The sequence below is a fragment of the Henckelia pumila genome, chromosome 4 (genome assembly GCF_033568475.1).
Source record: "Henckelia pumila isolate YLH828 chromosome 4, ASM3356847v2, whole genome shotgun sequence".
Taxonomy (NCBI): Eukaryota; Viridiplantae; Streptophyta; class Magnoliopsida; order Lamiales; family Gesneriaceae; genus Henckelia; species Henckelia pumila.
In genome coordinates this window covers 111,398,551-111,422,197 of record NC_133123.1, presented here as the reverse complement: position 1 = coordinate 111,422,197, position 23,647 = coordinate 111,398,551, and the positions used below count along the sequence as shown (strand labels likewise).

The 23,647-nt window shown below is 38.2% G+C and overlaps 2 protein-coding genes across 2 annotated transcripts; both read right to left on the bottom strand.

The window, feature by feature from the left end:
* Nucleotides 1-782: 782 nt before the first annotated feature.
* On the bottom strand, nucleotides 783-5,479 carry LOC140861558 (uncharacterized). The gene is made up of 3 exons (XM_073264580.1): nucleotides 4,969-5,479; nucleotides 4,599-4,765; nucleotides 783-788 (listed from the first exon to the last, which is right to left on the bottom strand). The coding sequence occupies exons 1-3, from the start codon at nucleotides 5,477-5,479 to the stop codon at nucleotides 783-785; spliced, it is 684 nt and encodes a 227-aa protein (XP_073120681.1).
* Nucleotides 5,480-14,359: 8,880 nt separating this feature from the next.
* On the bottom strand, nucleotides 14,360-23,376 carry LOC140864014 (nuclear pore complex protein NUP133). The gene is made up of 8 exons (XM_073267884.1): nucleotides 23,022-23,376; nucleotides 21,351-21,475; nucleotides 19,483-21,255; nucleotides 18,309-19,027; nucleotides 17,739-17,888; nucleotides 16,471-16,804; nucleotides 16,155-16,222; nucleotides 14,360-15,198 (listed from the first exon to the last, which is right to left on the bottom strand). The coding sequence occupies exons 1-8, from the start codon at nucleotides 23,201-23,203 to the stop codon at nucleotides 14,641-14,643; spliced, it is 3,909 nt and encodes a 1,302-aa protein (XP_073123985.1). The 5' UTR covers nucleotides 23,204-23,376; the 3' UTR covers nucleotides 14,360-14,640.
* Between the last annotated feature and the right edge of the window lie 271 nt (nucleotides 23,377-23,647).

Here is a 23,647-nt window from a genome sequence, read left to right as displayed (position 1 = left end):
AGAACGCCGGCGGCCGCCATGCTCTGGCCACCCACCGGCCGGAGCACCACCCCTAGGACTTAGCTCACATCCAGACCTTTCCAACAAGCCAAGAACCAGCCCAAACCTTCGACTATGGAGTGAGAACGAAGCCCTGCAACCCGGCCCTTCTGCACTGTCGCGCAGACCCGAGCAGCTGCGGGAAAACCCTTCGTCCTCGAAGCTCCGACCACGAAAGCCCATGCAACCTTCTGCAAAAACTTAGAAAACTCAAATGGGGTTCTAACCCAACCGGCCTTACCCTAAACCGTGGTCTGAGGAAGGAGAACGAAGCTCCCTTCCTTGAACCCCTAAACCTGCGCGAACAACACAGATTTTGTGCAGCCATGCCCAGCCTCTTCCTAGCCATCTCCAGCCCTTAGCCCTGGTTTAGGCCGACCCTAGGGACCCTCACACACCCATGAAGACCCCTGCCAGCAGCCATGAACCACCCTTGCCAATAAAAACGTGAGATGATGCCAACCAATGGAAAAAACGTGAGGTACTCAACAAACTCATGCCATTTTCTGAAAAGTTCTTAAGGATCTTGATGCATACACAACATGCACATATAACACTGATATGGTGAAATAAAGATGAAATAAAACATGCCTTTCACCGTAGAAATCAATTTAGCACGCACGTAGGACGTTTCCGGGACGACGGCCGACGAGAAACCTTAAAACTTTGAAGAGGATCGGCTATGGAGTCTTCTTGGAGATTGTTCAGTCGATGGAGGTGCTGAAGAAAAAGGGAGATGTCGGCTAAGGCTTTGGGACGTGAGGTTAGGGATATTAGGTTTAGGGTTTTAGGTTAAATAGAATTTAATTAGGATAATAACTTAATTAGAATTATATTATACCATAAAACACTTATTTAAAAATTCCTAATAATAAAAATAATCTGATGGGAAAGTTAAATCCCGAAATATTAGAGTAGGGAATTTTTTTTTTTTTTAAAAAATAGTAAAAAGTCAATATTTTGGCTAATTTTTGAATAAAAAGGACTCCTAAAATTATATAAAATTAAATACTTAAAATTTTGGGATAATAAAACTCAAAATAATATTTTTGGGCTCTAAAAAGGCTCATAAAATAATTTGGGTGGAAAGTTGTCATCTCGTCCGTCCACGGTCCCGTCTACGCGATCAAATAATAAAAATACTAAAAATCATAAAAATCACTAATTATGGGTTAAATGCTTAAAAATAAATTAAATCATGCATAAATAATTCACATAATTATTTAACCCATAAATCATAAATTTAAATAATTAAATATCCTAATTATGCAGGCGGATTTATGTAATTAAAAATACCGGGTGTTACAATTCTCCCCCCCTTAAATTGAATTTCGTCCTCGAAATTAAAGTACTTACCCGAACATCTCCGGGTAGCGAGTCCTCATATCCTCCTCGGTCTCCCAAGTAGCTTCCTCCTCTGAGTGATTCAGCCACTGGACTCTGACCATCGGTATGACCCGCGTCCTAAGCCTCCGCTCCTCTCTAGCCAAAATCCGCACTGGTCTCTCCTCGTAAACAAGATCTGGTGGCAACTGTAAGGGCTCAAAATCCAATACATGCGACGGATTGGAGACATATCTCCGAAGCATGGATACATGGAAAACGTTGTGCACTGCCGCTAGCCCTGGAGGTAGAGCTAAACGATAGGCCAACGTGCCAACTCGCTCCAAGATCTCGAATGGCCCTATGTATCTCGGATTAAGCTTGCCTCTCCGCCCAAAACGCGCTACTCCCTTCATAGGTGACACCTTCAGGAATACGTGATCACCTACCGCGAACTCCAAATCGCGTCGTCTGGCATCCGCATAACTCTTCTGCCGACTCTGCGCTGTCCTCATCCTGTCTCGAATCTGCGTCACAATGTCAGCTGTCTGCTGCACAATCTCTGGACCCAACAAAATCCTCTCTCCAACCTCATCCCAATGCACCGGAGATCTGCATCTCCTCCCGTAGAGTGCTGCATATGGAGCCATACCTATAGACGACTGAAAGCTGTTGTTATAGGTAAACTCCACTAATGGCAGTCTAGTCTCCCAAGATCCTCGAAAATCGATAACACAAGCTCTCAGAAGATCCTTGAGAACCTGGATCACTCTCTCGGACTGACCATCTGTCTGGGGATGAAAAGTTGTACTGAACAAAAGTCTAGTCCCCAAGGCTGTGTGCAGACTCTTCCAAAACGCTGAGGTGAACCTCGGATCTCTGTCTGACACGATAGACACTGGTATGCCATGCAGTCTAACAATCTCTCTGATGTAAAGCTCTGCATACTGTGTCAAGGTGTAAGTAGTCTTTACCGGCAAGAAATGAGCTGACTTGGTGAGTCTATCCACAATCACCCAAATCGCTGTACACCCTCTGGTACTCCTCGGTAAGCCAACCACGAAGTCCATCGTAATGTTCTCCCACTTCCATTCCGGAATGGGGAGAGGTCTAAGAAGTCCCGCTGGACGCTGATGCTCTGCCTTGACTTGCTGACAAGTCAAGCACTCTGACACCACTCTCCCGATGTCACTCTTCATCCCGGGCCACCAATACAATAGTTGCAAGTCCTTGTACATCTTCGTACTTCCGGGGTGAATGGAGTACGGAGATGCGTGAGCCTCTGTCAAAATCTCAGCTCGCAACTGATCGATGTTCGGTACCCACATCCTCCCACGGTACTGAACGATGCCATCCTCCACTGTATATAAGAGATTTCCTCTAGCCTCATCTCTCTGTCTCCATCGCTGTAACTCCTCATCAGTGGACTGCCCCTCTCTAATCCGATCTCGCAGAACTGGTTGCACCGTCAACACTGACAAGCTCGGTGCATGGCCACTCGGATAGCACTCCAAACCAAATCTCTGAATCTCGGTCTGTAGTGGTAACTGCACAGTCAAACATGTTACCACTGATGACTTCCGACTCAAAGCATCGGCCACTACATTAGCTTTACCCGGATGGTAGCTAATGTCACAATCATAGTCCTTCACCAACTCCAACCATCTGCGCTGTCTCATGTTCAACTCCTTCTGGGTGAAGAAGTACTTGAGGCTCTTGTGATCGGTGAAAATCTTGCACTTCTCGCCGTAAAGATAGTGCCTCCAGATTTTCAAAGCGAAGACCACTGCTGCCAACTCCAAGTCATGCGTCGAGTAGTTCTGCTCATGAATCTTCAACTGTCTCGACGCATACGCAATAACCTTACCACACTGCATAAGCACTGCGCCTAAACCAAGTTTAGACGCGTCGGTGTAAACCACTAACTCCTCGTGTGGTACTGTCATCGCTAACACTGGTGCTGTAGTGAGTGCTTCCTTCAGCTGATCGAAGCTCCTCTGACAGTCTGAACTCCATATAAACTTCGCATTCTTCTTGGTCAAGGAAGTCAAGGGTACTACAATAGAGGAAAAACCCTTGATGAACTTCCTGTAGTATCCGGCCAAACCCAAGAAACTGCGAATCTCTGAAGCATTCTTCGGAATGCCCCAATTCTGCACTGCCTCCACCTTAGACTGATCGACTGCAACTCCATCTCTCGAAATAATGTGACCAAGAAATGCCACCTGCTCAAGCCAAAACTCGCACTTGCTGAACTTGGCATACAACCGATGCTCCCTCAAAGTCTGCAATGCGGTCTGAAGGTGCTGTCTATGCTCCTCGATGCTCCTAGAATAGATCAAAATATCATCAATAAAGACTATGATGAACTGATCCAGATATGGCTGAAAGACTCGGTTCATGAGATCCATGAAAACCGCTGGAGCATTGGTCAACCCAAATGGCATCACCAAGAACTCGTAATGCCCATATCGTGTCCGGAAAGCAGTCTTGGACACATCTGCATCCCTAACACGCAACTGATGGTAACCAGATCGCAGATCGATCTTGGAGAACACTGAAGCTCCCTGCAACTGGTCAAACAAGTCCTCTATCCTCGGCAGTGGATACTTGTTCTTCACTGTGACTCTGTTAAGCTCTCGGTAATCGATGCACAGTCTCATACTGCCATCCTTCTTCTTCACAAACAACACCGGAGCTCCCCAAGGAGAAAAGCTAGGTCGAACGAAGCCTTTCTCTAACAACTCCTGTATCTGCTCCTTCAACTCTTTCATCTCGGTAGGAGCAAGCCTGTACGGTGCCTTAGAGATAGGCACGGTGTCTGGCACTAAGTCAATACTGAACTCCACCTCTCTCACTGGTGGAATTCCTGCCACATCCTCCGGAAAGACATCCGGAAAGTCACGAACCACCTCTAACTCTGATAATGATCTGCTAGATGGCTCTGAAGTCGTGACAATACTCGCTAGAAACCCCTGGCAACCCCATCTCAACAACTTCCTCGCCTGAATATAGGATATCACCTGAGGAATATCACTGATCTGAGATGCATGAAAAGTGAACGGGTCGCCCCCTGTAGGTCTCACTGACACTGATCTCCGACGAAAATCAATCGAAGCTCCATTGACTGTCAACCAGTCCATACCCAAAATAAGATCAAAACCACTCAAAGGCAAGACTACTACATCTGCTCGAATGGAGTGTCCCTGCAGCTCTAACTCCAGTCCTCGAATAACCTTCGAGGTAGACATAATCTGCCCTGACGGCATAGTAACATCATACCCACTGTCACTACTCTCAGGTGTGATGCCTACTCGCCGGATAAACTCCAGGGAGATAAACGAATGCGTAGCTCCTGAATCTAGCAACGCAAACGTGGAGTTGCCTCCAACTAGAATTCTTCCTGCACGCAGAAAATTCCCAACAGTTTCATACCACTTCTAATTTTTCCCAAACGAGTCACTACAAGTTCTTAATTCTAATCACAAGTAAAACATGCTTCCTATTCTAACATGCTGTTAAATGTCCCAAATAACAAGAACTTCAAATTAAATATTAAATCTTTAACCAAAGGAGAATTATTAAAATACTAGGGATAGGATGTACCGGTGATCAAGGAGGTGTCTGGATCGACCTCCTCAGCCTGCATCACGAACACCCTACCAGCGGTGTTCTTCTTCCTGGGGCAGTTAGCAATCTGATGCCCCGGCTCTCTGCAGTGGAAGCAAACTCCTGCTCCCAGTAGGCAAGGTCCCGAATGCATCTTCTGGCACTTCGGGCAAATGGGATGAGCTATGGCATTAGGGGCCCCGCCCCTCTGCTGCTGCTGCGGCCTCTGCTGCTGTGGCCTCTGCTGCTGATTCGGGCCCTTAGCCGGCCCTGTATACTGCTTCTTCGCAGGTGGCTGCGAAGATGGTCGCTGATACCCTGTCTGCACAAACTGCCTCTTACCCTGCTGCTCTCTCTGGATCGCTCTCCGACCCTCCTCAGAACGCAAAGCCCTGCTGACTGCAGACTCATATGTAAACACGTCTGCCATGCGCACGTCATGCCTGATCTCAGCCTTCAGGCCCTCAACAAACTGTCGCAGCTTCTCCTGCGGACTATCAGCAATCATGGGCACAAAACGACAGCCCCTCTCAAACTGGCTTATGTACTCCACCACAGATCTGTCCCCCTGACGGAGACTCATGAACTCTCGGATCATGCGACTGCGCACATCCTCAGTGAAATATTTGGCGTAGAAGATACGCCTGAACGCAGCCCATGTCAGAGTAGGTAGATGGACTCCTCGTACTGCACCCTCCCACCATGAGGCTGCATCGCCTCGCATCATGTATGTAGCACAGCTCACCCTGTCGGCGTCTGTGATCCCCATATAGTCAAAGATGGACTCCAAAGATCGAATCCATCCCTCAGCCACCAACGGATCGGTGGTCCCCAGAAACTCCTTAGGCCCCTTCTTCTGGAACCTCTCGGCGACGTCCTCCTCGTGGGACAGTCTGGGACGGGCTGCCTGCTGCTCCAGCAAGGCAGTAATACCCGCCATCATCGTGGCACTGGCCTGCTCCAGTGCTGTCATGGGGTGCTGCTGAGGTGGCGGTGGAGGTGGAGGTGGATGTGGAGGTCTCCCACGTCGATTCACCTGTCTGGGAGGCATTCTGCACTACCACATATTTATTTACGTAAATCGCCATGCATAACTAAGTGTTTTAAAATTAATGCTAACTTAAATTCTAGAAATTAAATCATGCTATAAACATTTAAAACTTACAAACCGGTAGCGTGGATTTCTGAGCTCGCATAGCAGTGAGGACCCCTCCGAGGAACGTGCTTTGATACCAACTGAAACGACCCTAACTCTATAATAAATAAATATGCGGAAAATTTTTTTTTTTATGCTTACTAAATAAAATATGTACATATATGCCCATACATATATGCACAGAATAAAAATATTTAAAATGAATAAACAATTAAATACTTAAATAAAAATTGCATTCTTAAAAATATAATAAATATCTGAGTCAAACATTAATTAAAAAAATATACTGCATAAGTAAATAAAAGTTTGCATGCACTGAAAATATTAAATAAATATTCTAGACCCTCAATCACTGAAAATAATAAAAATGTATCCTGCTGACAAAAAAACAAAAACATGCATAGCGACTCAGAATATTTCACGGTCACGGGGCCACTGCATGCATGCTCATACGTCCTCGCCTCCGGTGGGTACAATGTCATCCTCAGCGTACTCACCTGCACCATACCAGTGTAGTGAGCCTAGAGGCCCAACATGCTAACATAACAAGGGTTTAAAATAATTTAAACCAATTTAATACTAATACATACATATACATGAATGAGCATGCTTAAAAATTTCATAACATATCTTACTTAAATAAACATACGTAACATAATACATAACATTATTGAGCAATTCATTTTCTAACATCGCATGGTTGTATCCGTAGTGTAACCTTAAATCATACATTAAATACTGATCAGCGTGGAAACCTACGTACGTGACCGGTGACGAATCACCTCTTAAATTGGCAGTAAACTGCCCTTCAATCATATGGGGACGAATCCCCCTTAAATTGTCACACTACTTCAACTTCCAACATAAAATATTTTTATTGCTCAACTTAAACATTAAATCATGCATAAAATATTATTTCATGAATGCATGTACTTGAATAAAATATGTGTCCTTCATATATATTTAATTTAATTTTCTTACTAACATATAAATATTAAAATCACTTAAATGCATAAAAATAATTAAATATATAATCAGGACACATGCAATTTTCTCATGGATTGTACTGGACTGCTGGCCCTACACTCAAGCTCAATTAATTAATCTAAGCCCAATTAAATTAATTAAGCCCATAAAATTACCCTAAGCCCAATAACACTTAAACTGGCCCAATGGGCCCAAAAACCCAAAGACTGGCCCATTAACTTTTATGGGCCCAAAAACCCATAAAATTAATGGGCTAACTTAATTAAAATTTTGAAAGTCCAAATAAAATTATTTGGGAGTCCAAATAATTTTATTTCAATTTATTTGACTCAAAAACGCATAAATTCGTAAAATACTTTAAAAATAAAAATACTCGAGCCCGGCCCACCAAACTCGGACCCAAACTCACTAACCCGACCCACTACCTAACCGACCCGACCCGGACCACTCAGACCCGACCCAGACCCCTACCCCAAGCCCAACCCGATCACCCTCTTCCCTGCACTGCTGTGGCCACGAGCAGTTGCAAAGAACGCCGGCGGCCGCCATGCTCTGGCCACCCACCGGCCGGAGCACCACCCCTAGGACTTAGCTCACATCCAGACCTTTCCAACAAGCCAAGAACCAGCCCAAACCTTCGACTATGGAGTGAGAACGAAGCCCTGCAACCCGGCCCTTCTGCACTGTCGCGCAGACCCGAGCAGCTGCGGGAAAACCCTTCGTCCTCGAAGCTCCGACCACGAAAGCCCATGCAACCTTCTGCAAAAACTTAGAAAACTCAAATGGGGTTCTAACCCAACCGGCCTTACCCTAAACCGTGGTCTGAGGAAGGAGAACGAAGCTCCCTTCCTTGAACCCCTAAACCTGCGCGAACAACACAGATTTTGTGCAGCCATGCCCAGCCTCTTCCTAGCCATCTCCAGCCCTTAGCCCTGGTTTAGGCCGACCCTAGGGACCCTCACACACCCATGAAGACCCCTGCCAGCAGCCATGAACCACCCTTGCCAATAAAAACGTGAGATGATGCCAACCAATGGAAAAAACGTGAGGTACTCAACAAACTCATGCCATTTTCTGAAAAGTTCTTAAGGATCTTGATGCATACACAACATGCACATATAACACTGATATGGTGAAATAAAGATGAAATAAAACATGCCTTTCACCGTAGAAATCAATTTAGCACGCACGTAGGACGTTTCCGGGACGACGGCCGACGAGAAACCTTAAAACTTTGAAGAGGATCGGCTATGGAGTCTTCTTGGAGATTGTTCAGTCGATGGAGGTGCTGAAGAAAAAGGGAGATGTCGGCTAAGGCTTTGGGACGTGAGGTTAGGGATATTAGGTTTAGGGTTTTAGGTTAAATAGAATTTAATTAGGATAATAACTTAATTAGAATTATATTATACCATAAAACACTTATTTAAAAATTCCTAATAATAAAAATAATCTGATGGGAAAGTTAAATCCCGAAATATTAGAGTAGGGAATTTTTTTTTTTTTTTTAAAAATAGTAAAAAGTCAATATTTTGGCTAATTTTTGAATAAAAAGGACTCCTAAAATTATATAAAATTAAATACTTAAAATTTTGGGATAATAAAACTCAAAATAATATTTTTGGGCTCTAAAAAGGCTCATAAAATAATTTGGGTGGAAAGTTGTCATCTCGTCCGTCCACGGTCCCGTCTACGCGATCAAATAATAAAAATACTAAAAATCATAAAAATCACTAATTATGGGTTAAATGCTTAAAAATAAATTAAATCATGCATAAATAATTCACATAATTATTTAACCCATAAATCATAAATTTAAATAATTAAATATCCTAATTATGCAGGCGGATTTATGTAATTAAAAATACCGGGTGTTACACAATTATTTCTCATTTCAACTATACTATACGGTAGATGGAATATTACACAAAAAAGAATATTAAAATAAATAAATCATCTAAATATCATCTATATATAACACTCTCCTTTAGATGATTGGTGGAGAGTCCAATGTTGCCTAATTAAAAAATTTTCAGTAAAACCCAGGGGGATAAACATGAAAAAAATGAAAAAGAGTACAACAATTGATACTCCCCCTGATTTCAATCACCGAAGGTCCTTTAATTGATGCATCTCTATATTGTGTACCAATTCTTGAATGTTGATGTCGGTAATGCTTTTGTGAATAAATCAGCTATATTGTCATTGGAGCGAATTTGTTAGACATCAATATCATCATTCTTCTGAAGTTCATGCGTGTAAAAGAACTTTGGTGAAATATGTTTCGTTCGATCGCTTTTAATATATCCTTCCTTTAATTGTGCAATGCAAGCAGCATTATCTTCGAATAAAGTCGTCGGACTATCTTTTGTTATTGGTAGTCCGCACGATTCTTGAATATGTTGTGTTATAGACATCAACCATATACATTCTCGGTTTGCTTCATGCATTGCAATGATCTCTGAGTGATTTGATCATGTCGCTGTTAAATTTTTTCTTTGTCGAATTCCATGATATAGCAGTGCCCCCTCATGTAAACACATAATCTGTTTGGGATTTAGCTTTATGTGGATCTGAAAGATAGCCTGCATCTGCATATCCTAATAAAGATTTGATTGTTTCTAATAAAAAAACACATGTCAGTTGTACCACGAAGGTAACGAAATATGTGTTTTACACCATTCCAATGTCTTTGAGTTGGAGAAGAGTTATATCTCGCTAGAAGATTAACAGAAAATGTTATATCTGGTCGAGTACAATTTGCAAGATATGATAATGCACCAATTGCACTCGAATATGGTACTTCCAGACTAATGATATTCTCTCCATCTTCAAGTGGAAGAAAAAGATCTTTCTCAGTGTCATGTGATCTAACGACCATTGGTGATGCTAATAGATGTGCTTTATCCATGTAAAATCGTTTTAATATCTTTTCTGCATATGAGGATTGATGAACAAATATTCCTTCTTGTAAATGTTCAATTTGAAAGTCAAGGCAAAATTTTATATTTCCAAATCTTTCATCTCAAATTCACTTTTTAAATAATTGGCAGTTTTGGTGAACTCTTCGGGAGTTTCTATGAGATTTAGATCATCCACTGATCCACATATATTATCACGATTGCAAAACCTTCATCCTTCTTTTTTGTAAAAACACATGGACAAATAGCATCATTTGTGTAACCTTCTTTTAACAAATAATCACTAAGACGATTGTACCACATGCGCCCGGATTATTTTAATCCATATAATGATTTTTGTAGTTTTATTGAGAACATGGTCTTGGGGATTGTATCACTTGCTTCTGATGGCTAAATCCTTCAGGGATTTTCATATATATGTCGCTATCGAGTGAACCATATAAAAATTCAGTAACCACATCCATAAGTCGCATGTCCAATTTTTCTGATACAACCAAGCTAATCAAGAATTGGAAAGTGGTGGCATCCATTAAAACTGAGTATGTTTCCTCATAGTCAATTCCAAGCCTCTGAGAGAAACTTTGGGCTAAAAGTCTGGCTTTATATCTTACAATTTTGCCATTTTCATTTCTTTTTCGTACGAACACCTATTTATATCCTACAGAGATTATATTTTTAGGTGTTTGAACTACGGGTCCAAACACTTTATGTTTATCTAAAGAATCTAATTCCACTTATATAGCCGCCTTCCATTTTTTTCAATCATTTTTTTGTTAACAATCATTAACAGATTGTGGTCCGGGATCATTATTGTCTTGCATAATATCAAGGACTACATTTAGAGTGAAAACATCATCGATGTTTGTATTACTTCGATCCCATATTTATATCAAATAATTTGTTGAAATCTTGATATTTTCATGTAATTGTGATTCTTCATGAATCACATTATCCACTGTTTCATTTATTTATCTTGGTGTATCATGTAAAGTTGTTTCTTCTGGAGCTGCAACTGCTTCTTTTTATTGTACCTTTCTTTTTTTAGATAATGTATCCTTTGAACCAATTGGTCGATCATGCTTCTGGCGTATTTTAGATTCGTTTGCGGATAAATTATTGCATGGTCCTAAGGGGACATCAATCTTCACCGGAGTATTCTCTACTTGTGTGTATGATTTTGTCACATTTTTTGTATTAATAAAAATATTGGGTAATTGATTTGAAATTCTTTGCAAATGAATAATTCTTTCAACTTCTTGCTAACATTGATTGTTTCGGGGATCATAATGAGATAATGATTTATCATTCTAACAAATTTTTTGTTTTTCCTCAGGATTCAACTTTGCTCCTCTAGTCTCAGAAAATCAGTTTCATCAAAGTGGCAGTCTGCAAATCTTGTAATAAATAAATCACCTGTTAAATTCTTCAAATATCTAATAATAGTTGGTGAATCATATCCCACATTAATTACAAGTCTACATGTGGACCCATTTTGGCCCATTGTTTAGGTGGCATAGGGACTTGTACCGACCGCACAACCAAATACTCGAAGGTGAGAAACTTCAGGTTTTTGAACATATGCAAGTTTCATAGTTGAGTATTGGTGGTAATTAGTTGATCTCACATGATCAATGATGCAACATATATTATAGCATGGCCCCAAGCTGCAGATAATAGTTTTGTTTTCATGAGTCGCGGTCTAAAAATCAATTGCAATCGTTTAATAAATGATTCTGTAAGACCGTTCTATGTATGAACATGGGCAACTGAATGCTCAACTGAAATCCCGATCGACATACAAAATTCATCAAATGCTTGTTATTTGAATTCAGCAGCATTATCAAGGCGAATTGCCTTGATTGAGTGATCAGAGAACTGAGCTCGTAATTTAATTATTTTCTCAAGTAATCTAGGAAAAAGCTATATTTCAAGATGCTAGCAAACTAACATGTGACCACCTAGTTGATGCATCAATCAATACCATGAAATATCAAAATGGTCCACGTGATGGGTTTATAGGCCCACAAATATCCCCATGAACTCTCTCCAAGAGGTTGAAATTTTAATATCAACCTTTGTTGGGAAATGTCTTATAATTAATTTGTTCTTGTGAACAAGCCCCACATGAAAAATCATCATGTTAGAGAATCTTCTGGTTCTTTAAAAGATGTCCACAAGAATTATTTATTATTCTTCGCATCACTGAACTCCCAGGGTGACCAAGTCGGTTGTGCTATAATACAAAATCTTTCTTGTCAATAAACTTCTTGTTTATGACTGTATTTACTTCGATTGCTTTTATTATTGTGCAATACATCCCAAAGAAAATTGCACGTAATCTTTTTTTTATCTGCTTCTGACCAGATATAATATATGTAATACAAATGTATTCAACATTATTTGCATTCAATGTTTCAATATAATATCCATTTCGGAGGATATCTTTAAAGCTAAAAAAATTTCTACTGGATTTGCTTGCATATAGTGCATTTTCAATATACAGGCTTGCCTCATTTGGTAAAATGATTTTTTTCCTCCCATGACCTTCAATAATTTTTGCTGCACCCGAGATTGTTATAACATTATTTTCAGCTAATGTTAATTCCAAAAAATACATTTTGCTTTGAAGAATGGTGTGTGTTGTACCACTATCAGCTAGACATTCATCGTGATATTCTTTTATTAATCTTGAAAAACACTCGTGCTGACAATGTGTTATAAATTTAGTTGAGAAAAATTAGAGAAAAGAATGAGAGAATGGAATAGAGAAAATATTAGTGAAATCATTTATTTCTCATTTCAACTATACACCTCTATTTATAGGGTTGATGAAATATTACACAAAATGAATATTACAATCAAATCAACCACCTAAATATCATCTATATATATAACAAATTTGTTTTTTAGCTTTCTAACAAAATTTGAAGCTTTATATCTAACATTTTAATATCATTGTTTCTAGTTACATGTTATTTTTCTTTAGAAATATAAATTTCTAAATATTAATATTTTATAAAATTAAAAACAAATTTTTTTTTGGTTTTTTGAACAAAACTTTGAAATTGAAAAAAAAAAATTATCGAGATATCATCTTGTTATCGCACGAGATTCCAAACAAATGGATCCCGACATGTGTTAGATAAGAAATCGAGAAAAAAAAACTCTCAATTTTCATTGAGACTGAAATTGGATAAGAAGATTATGGAATATGTCTCTACCCAATTATTTGGATCATTTTGAAAGGTAATAAAAGCTAATAAATAGAAAACTATTTTAAGTAATCAAATTCTTCCATCCAAATATCTACTAAAAATACTAAGATGTTATATATAGATGATATTTAAGTGATTGACTTGATTGTAATTTTTTTTCTTTTATTATATCTCCGAGATCCTTAGAAACAAGGTGAACATCAGCATCCAAAATCCATAAAAAAAATAGTTTTTTCCACTAATGTCAAATGCTTCAAATTCAAATTTGGTAATATTTGCCATTGCAACTGTTAAAAGGAAAAAGGAAACCAAATTTAAGAATAATAATAAATGTGTATATATATATATATATATAATTTTATTAAACAATTGAATACGTACAAACATTAATAAATAATTATGTTAACAAATAAATTAAGTATATTATCACAATCATGGAATCATAAATATTACCTTTCCTAAAAAGTAATGAAAAGATTAGGAAACTCAAAAGTTTATAAAATAAAAGAATAAATCTTCACTTAAACATAACATCGATTAATGTTGAGATATAAAAAAATAAATGCATTTAAAAAATTAATATCCCAACATAACACGCAAGCATAAAAATGTATAGAAGTAAATGTATTTCTAACTTTAATTTAGTCAATATTTTTCGGAAATATTGATAAACTTAAGATCTTGGATATATTTTTCAGGAATATTGCAAGATCTTAGATATTTATATTGTATCCATAGATCTATCGAGATTGCCAATATAAAAATATGTTGTGTTACTTCAAGAACATCAACATAAAATTAAAATTTGTGCTTTTTCAGGAACATTAATATGAACATAAATTTTGTTCTACATTTAGAGCAACGATATTAAATTTAAAATATTGTGCTATTTCTAAAGTATTAAAATAAAACTGAAACTATTGGCATAAAATAATATTTGTGTTATTTCGAGAGCATCAATATAAAAGTTACATATTATGCTTTATCGAGAGCATCCACACAAAAACTACTAATGAAAATTATTTATGAGTTCTACCTTGAAAAACACTTGTGCTGATAACGTGTTATAAATATAGTGAAAAAAAAAGGGAGAGGATGAAAGCCGAGAGAAATACAATAGAAAACTATTTTAAGTAATCAAATTCTTCCATCCAAATATCTACTAAAAATACAAAAAAATATAATTGATTTTTTAAATCTTGCTAGTAGACCCTACTCACTTTCATACATTATATCGAAGACCCTACATGAAAAATATTTGTCAAAATTAACCTCCCTCACAAATAAACAAATTCTTGATCTCAGTTGCTCCCCAGCAACATAGGTTTATGTTCACTGGTTCTGACTTGGGGGACTACAATTACAATATTCTAAGAAATCTTACAAGATATCATTACTCCATCGGAGCATGTCCATAATCGTTACCGATCGATGCAACGTAAGTGCCGTTCAAGGCGTCCAAATAACTCCCCAGCATGACTGCGGTCAGCATTAATTTGCCTGCATCTGGAAAATCTTTGTGCTGCATAAGCACGGCTTCCACAGAGGAACTACCGTCCTTCGAAATTTCTTGCCTCAGTGGAAGCACTTCATCGAATCTAACTTCAAAACCTTCCGATTCTGGTCCATAACACTTATTCGAAGCTTGGAAAAGAGCTGTTCTTTTGAGAGTTTGGGTGGTCGTCTCATCGCTCCATCCCTCAGTTATAGACATTTTATGCAATCTTTCCCAGTCATCCTGATTTGCAGCATTTCTCCAGCATTTTTCCAAGAGGCTGGTGTTGCTTGTAAGAAAGGACGTGCTGGTCCATGCGAATATATCAAAAGCGCGTAATGAGAGCTCTGGATTTTCAATTTTAAGGCACAATTCAACAAGGTCTACTGGAGGGAGAAGCTGGTTTCCTATCGATTGCCTTTCTTCATTATCAGGTAGAAGTCCCAAAATTTCTTCCTGTTGGACAAAATACAAGCTCAAGTCCAGTGGTGACTTGTGAGTTTACGAAAGGCGAAAAAAAAGTTGCTTCTAATAAAAAGTTGTTTTTATTGGGTTTCGTCACAAATTAGAAACGGGCACAACAATACGTCGTCAATTTTAACCGTGCAAGATCGTAATCGAGAAAAGTATTTTTCTGTGTATTGAATAATACCAGCATACAATCATATACGCACACTTATGTTCTAAGTAATTGAAACAGCGAAGGAAAAATTAAGTTACATAACAGCTGTATTCACCATATAACTGACTAGTAATATTGAGGACGCAATTATAAATATAGGACTAAAAAAGTTTAAGCTGACCAGTGCAGATGAGTGAAACCAAAGTTTTCTATGGGCAAAAAAAGTAGCGTCTAATAGAAATTTTTTTATTGTCGCAAATTCGAAACGCACCAGCAATATGTCAATTTTAACCGAGTGAGATTAATGGGAAAAAACGGAATACATAGCATTATGAGAAAAGTTTAAGCTGGCACGTACGGATGAGTGAACCAAAATCTCTATAAGACGATTCTAACACTTTTTTAGTTGGATTCAGTGTGGACCTTAGTTTCAGGCAACGAAATTTATTATATAGATCTTATTTCAGGAGGATTAATACTGTTGCAAACAAAATGGTAAAAGAGATCTATTCAAGAAAAAGCAAATTGCATATTGCCCCCAGCAGAAAGAATACAGACTCTTCATGTTAGATAAGATGGGCATGTGCCCGAAAAAATACTAATGATTATGGCAGTTACAGTATAATATCCAAAACTAATCGCTTACTCAAACAAAACTAAATCAATGTCAAAAATAAAAAAAATGTAGATCTCAGTAACCGATTTCTTTTCTTCTTTTCAGATAAATGATACTTCAAAGTAAGCAAACAAGTTTCAAAAAGAGCGAAATTGGTCAAGTGGAGCCACGTACCTGAAACTGTAGAATGTTCAGATCTGCTTCGATGCGCTTCATCTTTACTTCCCAGCCAAAATTTCTCCCTGAAAAATATCATATACTCGTCAATTTTCAGGCGCAGGCAGGACAAGACAAACGTTCCCCAGATTGAAAAATCAAATTGTTATCAGCATAAAGGGGGCAAGGGAGAAATTCCAGATTATAAATTTATGTAAAATTGATTTAGACAAGCAGATTACGATAGGTTTAGATGAACAGAAAAAAGGATCTGGTCGAACTTATAGAGGAGAATATAAAGACACAAAAAAAAGAAAAAGAAAAAAACCAGTACCAGCCATAGCTGATATCTTTGCGAGATTCAGACAATGTTTTCTTTTCGCCAAAGTTAGTCTACAAGTTGAGCCACAAGATTCAATAGTCTCAGTAGATGAAGTTGATTCATAGTCCTTCAAAAGGGATAATGAATGCAATGTTTCAGAAGCCGATGAAAATTGATGAAGAAACATCTCATGAAGCCATAGTAGATTTGAGTGCTGCTTCAGAAATGTAGCCAGCTCTTCCTGAAATTCTTCCCCAAGTCTCATTAACTTCGAGAATTGTTTGCTGTCATAGAGTTGCTTGAACACGAAGCAACAGAAACCTCCTTTTGGTCCCATGCTTTCATGCTGCAGAACAAAAGACTTAATGGTATGAGAAGAACTCGAAAATATGAAGGGTAAGCAGCATCCTAGAACATTAGGGAAAAAAAGCCAAACAAGAAAACCACAAAATAATAATAACAATAACAGACACATGTATAACTTGATATAAATTATATGTCACCCCCTAAGCTATATCCAAATAACAGAAACATCTAGTCAAGTGACATGGATGTCTTACTGTTACGAAATTTCTCAAATAGAAAATAAATAAACCTTCGGGAATTTCTACATTCATTTCTTTGGGGACGTCAATGCAAGCTACTCCAAATAATCCACAAGCCAAAAGAGCCCAAGAACCAGCCCAAGCCCACAAGATACAACCGGTGTCAATGCAGGCCCATCAGCAACAAAGGATATCATTATCGAAGGCACACACATGGGAAGTTTAAAGCTGCAGATTAAATAGACTTGTTGGGATAGGATTTCAAGTTTTTGTTATTCGTTTGTTTTCTTTGAAATAAGAGTTTATCTCAGTTTCTCTCGTCAACGAGCCTCAATAAACATATTATCAAAATAGCTAGACACGGAAAAAAATCCAATAAACACTTTAACTCTCTTTCGAGTGGAATTTCTCGGTGAATCGCCCCCATAACTAGATCCTTGGCATGTGCTCATAACATTATGACACCTCATCTGTGAGTGAAATTAGAAACCAGAGAAAAATGATGTCAGCACTGGCCCCAATAGCATAAAACTCGGAGTGGGAGTTTAAGAGCCAGGCCAAACTAGTGTCATTCAAACTTAAAAGGGGTGGGTTTGCAATTAAGCAAAACTTAATAGGGTCAAAATGTAATAAATCCTAGGTCATGATAAAGCATGCAGCCCAAAGTCAGAGTCCTTTGGCACTATATGAAACGGAGTTGCATAACTTGTGAAGTTACTGCTTTTAAATTCATACCATTAGAGTTCGAAGGAGTTCAGAATCATTGAGGTTACTGCATATATTCCACATAGTTTGATAGCCTTCGTGTCTTTTAGCGATAGACAATAATCTGGAAGAAACTTCGGTCAAAATACCCTTCTGCTCTTTATTTTGTTCCGTTGAATCCTGGAACAGAAAAATGTTATAAAAAATGAACATGAGGCCCTTGCACCAATGCATACACAAAATCACATCAACAATCCATTAGTTTGGCAGGATCTGGACAACGGAGCACGAGTTAAAACAGGCTACTTTTATATCTATGGATATAAACAAGGTTTTCTTCAAATAATGAGGATCGAACACTCCTTTTACTCCTTTCTCAGCAGAGATTGCAGATTTTTCAACAAAGGATTTGACAACTGCCTTATTCTCATCTCCTAGCTTCCATGATGGTCCAGCACTAGAATACACCCCCGAATGGAACATCATACACACACACTCTCAAAGATGTAAGCGAATATTACCATGCAAAGTTGAACCATTTCCATAGGTTTCGAATATTCATACAAAGCGCTGCCTAAATTTGGATTTACGAACACAAACCTGGATTGTAGCTTTGGAAAATAAAATTATTTGCTGATAAAGTGAGTTAAGAAGTGCATCTCTTCGATTCCAGTATTCCTCCAATAGAGTTATGTATTCTTCTTTACGCTCAGCTTTTGCAGCAATAGCACCAGAATAAGACTCGAGTATTACTTCAGAGAGCAGTTCTAAGTTCCAATAGAAATTCAACCTCGCAGAATCATCAAGACGATTTGTTTCATTCAACAACTGAAGCATGAATGATGCGAGACCCCATAGCCCCCTTGATATAACAAGTTTGGAATACCACGGTGTCAAGCCCTCAGGGGGAGGATACCATATGTCATGTTCACTCCGATATTTCATGGCTGCATGGAATATAGTCACACAAGCATTCGATAGTTCACAAGCTCTCTGAAATCGAACAAGACTCGACATCTCCCCACTAATGACAAAATTTAGCTGTCTCTCTAAGCAATGAAATATTTCCTCAAGATCTGAAACCTTGCTATAAAATACTTCAGCATTGTCCCTATCCATCAAAAGGACTGTGCTCCGACGTGCTCTCTCACCAACTAACTGAATCAGATCCCAAAGAGCTCCGGAAATCCGAGAATCTGAACCAGAATATAAACCAAAACCGGTTGCATCAGACTGGCTGATTGTGTTTTGCAGTTCCCTCAATCCGATCATGCCAGCAAGCTTTTCTCCATGTTCCATGATAATTTGAAGAGATTGCCCTGGCATGGAAAACAGTGATTCAGATATGATAGGTTTATTAACTTAATCTTGTTTCAAGAAAGTTCATAGAGTCAATAAATAAGGTAAATACCAGACAAAATTTGATCTACAAAAGGAACCTACCAGCTATACACGCAAGGGCGGAACCAAGTGGAAGCTCTAAAGCCCGGGCGGGCCCGAATTTTTTTTAAATTTTGTATATAAAATTTTCGAATAATTTTGGTTTAATTTGGTTGTAGCCCGGGTAATCCAATTCAAAATATTAAAGGATACGAGAGCTTAAAATTTTAGCCCGGGTAGACTAAAATTCCTGGGTCCGCCATTGTATACACGTGTTTTTAGTATCTTGGATTCAACCAAGTTGATCATCACAGATAAAACCATAAAATATCCTAAAAATATTAGTAAGTCAACAAAAATTAATTCCACAAGATAACTAGATAGCGAATGATACTTTGTCGGGAACATAATTCTTCGTGGCACTTGGACAAAGCAAGGAACTGGAGAAACTTTTGATGCTTGTGCTGCTTCTCTACAAGCTGAGTGGACACAACAGATACAACGATCTCAGGGCCTCTGCTAGATGTCCAGTGTTTAGCTAAGGTGTCAATAATAGATTTACTTGCTCTGACAAATACATTTATTTCCCCCTCCCTTTCAAAGGCCTTAGAATTATTTAATTTGTCAAGTACACCAACAGCCTGCCCAGACAACAGAAAGTCATGGAAAAGCTGAAACAGTAATGCTTCAGAATCCTCATCCTGAGGGCTCCTAAGTGCAGCTCCAGTTAAGCTCTGTCTTTGCCTATCACCAGCATTCCATGCTTCTGAACTGGCTCTTCGAGGGACAATGTATCCTCCAGAGGCAGTGTTTTTTCTCTCTTCCTGCAAAGATCTATCATTAGAACTCCCTTTACGCGACAAGCTTCTCTCAGGTGGTTCAACTCCACCAAGTAAAACTGCCCTCTCAGGTATAACCCAAACTCCAGCTTTTTCAGTGAGTACAGCCCAAGCTCCATCTTTACTGTCCTCCAAGGAAGGGAAAACTGAAGCATCAAGAACTTTTCCAGCATCATACGGCAGATCAAACTGATAGAGTTTGGTGGAGTTTCTCCAATAATGCGAGACTGTTGCAGTACCATCACTGGAGAGTATAATAGCAGAACCAGCTGGCTTTCCTCCAACTTTTAATATCATAGACAACAAAATATCCTCATCTTCTACTCTTGCTTTTGGTACTATCACTTGAATAGGAGCCTTTTTTTCTAATACTTTCCCACCAGTTGGCTTTGCGATATCTACTCCAGATTTATATTGCATGGTCAAAAGAGAGTATTCAGTGTAGCTTGAACTGGTGGCACGATCCTTGCAAAAGATGGCAATAAGAACAGTCATTACCTTGCCATCACTATCAACATCCAAGTCAAGAGGCCAAATTCTCTTTTGGCCCGCAAGATCCTTCTGAATGCCCAAATCACCATCATTGCCAACAATTTCATGAGACCAAAGTTTTGACATGTTAACCTCTGGAGAAAGTTTGACTTCAAAGCATTGTATTTCATGATTGGTTAGTATAAGGAACTGTCTGTAAGGTTCGTCAAATAACTGAGTGAAGGGATGCCACATTAATGACCTAGGATAGCCCTTACTTGCCGCAGGAGCACTATTTTTACTTTCTTGAGGAGACATGTTTTCAACCCGCTTGCGCTGAATACCAGAAGGGCTGCATAGGAATCCCCAAAGCTTGCCATCAGAACTACATGCAAGAGCAACACAGCTGTTGGCGTTAGCTGGGATTGGTGAAGCAATCAGGGAGTTGATACACTGTTTGTTTGAGTTGTCCTTTTCATAATAAATGGATTCTGACTCATAAAAAACAGCACTAGTGACTGAAGAGATCCAGTTTGCATTATAAATATCTGGATAAAAGGCAAGACAGCGAGTTTTCTTGTTACAGATTACAACCCCAGCAGAACTGCACTGCTTAACAACATTGCCAGCAGTTCTCTTTGTATTGTCCCAGTTGACAACACAAATTAACCAATTGTTAGAGTTTGAAGAATTTTTTCCTATGCTTCCACTTTCTAATATTGTAGAAGGAAGTTCTAGCTCAACACATCCTGAAGAAGCTGTAGGAGATAGGCAATTCCACATAAAAAGCCTTTTCCCACAGATAATCCATGCTAGAGATGTCTCCTTGTCCATTCCACCAGAATTACATGGATCATCTGCAAGAAGAACTATAGATTATACACTCTTCGAAAAAAAAATTTAAACAAAGCATAACCAGAATATAAAAGAGGCCTTGTTTGGCTGAACTAACCAGAAGCATGATTTTGTAATAACATATCTTGTGCATCACGTACTACTTTAGGGAATTCCCCAACAAAGACAGGCTTAACAGCATCAATCTCAGCTTCTTTATCGCTTTTCTTTACTGGTGGAATTCTGAGAATATCAATAAGAAAATGACCACAAATTAATGAACAAATATCAGCAGCCTTCAAAGGCAATTTAGTTCATATAACATAAACATTAAAATAGGTCGGTAAAATTCAAGATTGACATATTTATAATTTTAAATTAAATTAAATTAAAAGGAAATTAAATCATATCTATCAGGTATCACATCCAACCATTAATTCTTGAACCCTACCAACTAAGAATTGTGAAGCTATTTGCTGATAGATTAGAATCCAAATAGATCCTGTTGTGGGTTTGTTTTGTAATACAACTTGCATCACCAATATGAAGTTAAGAATGCAAAATTGAGCAAAATGACGTCCAAATAACACCTTAAAAGGGGACACGTATTGAGAAATAAGTTTTTCCACGAGCAGCTGGATGTTATTTTCCTTGAGTTGATCACGCCTATAAATTCTGAATATTCTTAAAAGCATCTCAAAGCAATATTTATATAGACCAGGACTTGAATGTTGATAAATTTAGTGGTGTTCAATATAAGATGATTCTGAATAATACAACCAAAGTGCTAAGTAAAGAAACAACACAAAAATAAACAGTATCACTTTCAGTATCAATTGTTATATGACAAAACTAATCACAGACACAAGCACACAGGTATTTTATGTGAACACCAATCCATAGGCATGGTGAATAAACCACAAATTAGAAACTGCATATCAGTAGCATTTATAAGCCCCTATCTCAACCATCAAATGAGAAGAAATGAGTGATTGTTTAAGCACTTTAGCCCATTATAACAAAACTCGAGACTTGTACATCAAATGCCAAGGTTGAGAAACAATACACAATATAATCATACTAGGGGTGTTCAGAAATTGAACCAAATCGAACCAAACTATAAAGCGAAACTAAACCATATGATTTGGATTGGTTTCAGGCAATTAAGGTTTGGACCAGTTTTAAAATTAACAAAAGCGTAAAAACTGGTTTGGTTCAAGTTTTTTATAAAAATAAATCAAACCAAACTGATCCAAACCCATTACATGAATATAAAAAATCATGTAATAAATTTTGTTAATTCAGTGTTATTTTTCTTGGATATAGAACATTTTAGATGATTTTTAGTTTGTATTCTATTATCAGTCCATTTTGTAAAAGTCCAATTATATTGAAAATTTATTTATTGCAAATGTAACCCCAAATAAAAGTACCTATAACCATCAAATTTTAGGTATTTTTCATAAGTTGCAAAATTATGGAACCAGCTTGAGTAGTTTAATATATGGTTTTTACTTGTAATCATTGTAGTCTACATTTAAATAAAATATTCATTGTTAGGATTGCTTTGAAATTTTATAATACCGATAAAATATGGTTTGGTTCGAATTTTTATCTAAAAACGAACCTAACTGTAGTTGAACGTACAAAATTTGAATTGCAAGTGTAATATGATAGAACTTGGTTTCATGCAAAAGGGAAATCAGCCACTATCATCAATAACCCATTCAAAACTAAAATAACAATAAACCAGATAAAACAATAACAAGCATAAGTAGATGAAAAGGACCTTGCAATCACTGAAAGGCGAGAGGGCCAAGGAGCAGGTGTGCCAGTGGCTGGGCGATTCGGGACGCTGGGACTACCCTGCAGCGGCCTACGATTCTCCGAAAGCGGAGAATCAAAGTCTCTTCTGATTTCGACATTATTACGAACACTTGGGCCGGATTTATTCGTGGCGGGAGAAAACATCACCTAATCAAGAAATGGCTCTAAAACGTAGTGAGTGCTAGCCACAGAAAGTTAGAAGATCGAGGAGATTCAGTGGGCACGAGAAGTGAGATTTATCCCTGCAAACTAGGATTTTGGTGCAAGGGAAGATGAAAGTGGGTTGCTTTGCCTCTTATATTTTTGAACTTTCGGGGGCATCCCGCATCCTCCTTGCTTTCCTCCTAAATATTTATTGTTATCATCATATGGTCCTCATAGTTCAACACAACTCACAATTTGATCTCTTTTCTTTAAATGTTCTTAATTTAGTCCCTAAACTTCCCAAATCTTGCCCAATTTGATTCTTTCAAGCTAAAATATTTTCAAATGTTTGATAAATGAATATAAAATGGTGTTGGATAAATGTTTGATAACAAAATCTAAAATTTTATCATACATAAGTTGTTTATTCATACATATAATATC

Coding starts and splice junctions, on each gene's coding strand:
- LOC140861558 (XM_073264580.1), bottom strand. CDS start 5,479: ATGATTGCTGATAGTCCGCAGGAGAAGCTGCGACAGTTTGTTGAGGGC. Junction 4,766..4,968: donor AGACACCTCCTTGATCACCG/GTACATCCTATC, acceptor TTCTGCGTGCAG/GAAGAATTCTAGTTGGAGGC.
- LOC140864014 (XM_073267884.1), bottom strand. CDS start 23,203: ATGTTTTCTCCCGCCACGAATAAATCCGGCCCAAGTGTTCGTAATAAT. Junction 21,476..23,021: donor CGCCTTTCAGTGATTGCAAG/GTCCTTTTCATC, acceptor TGATATTCTCAG/AATTCCACCAGTAAAGAAAA. Junction 21,256..21,350: donor ATTACAAAATCATGCTTCTG/GTTAGTTCAGCC, acceptor TTCTTCTTGCAG/ATGATCCATGTAATTCTGGT.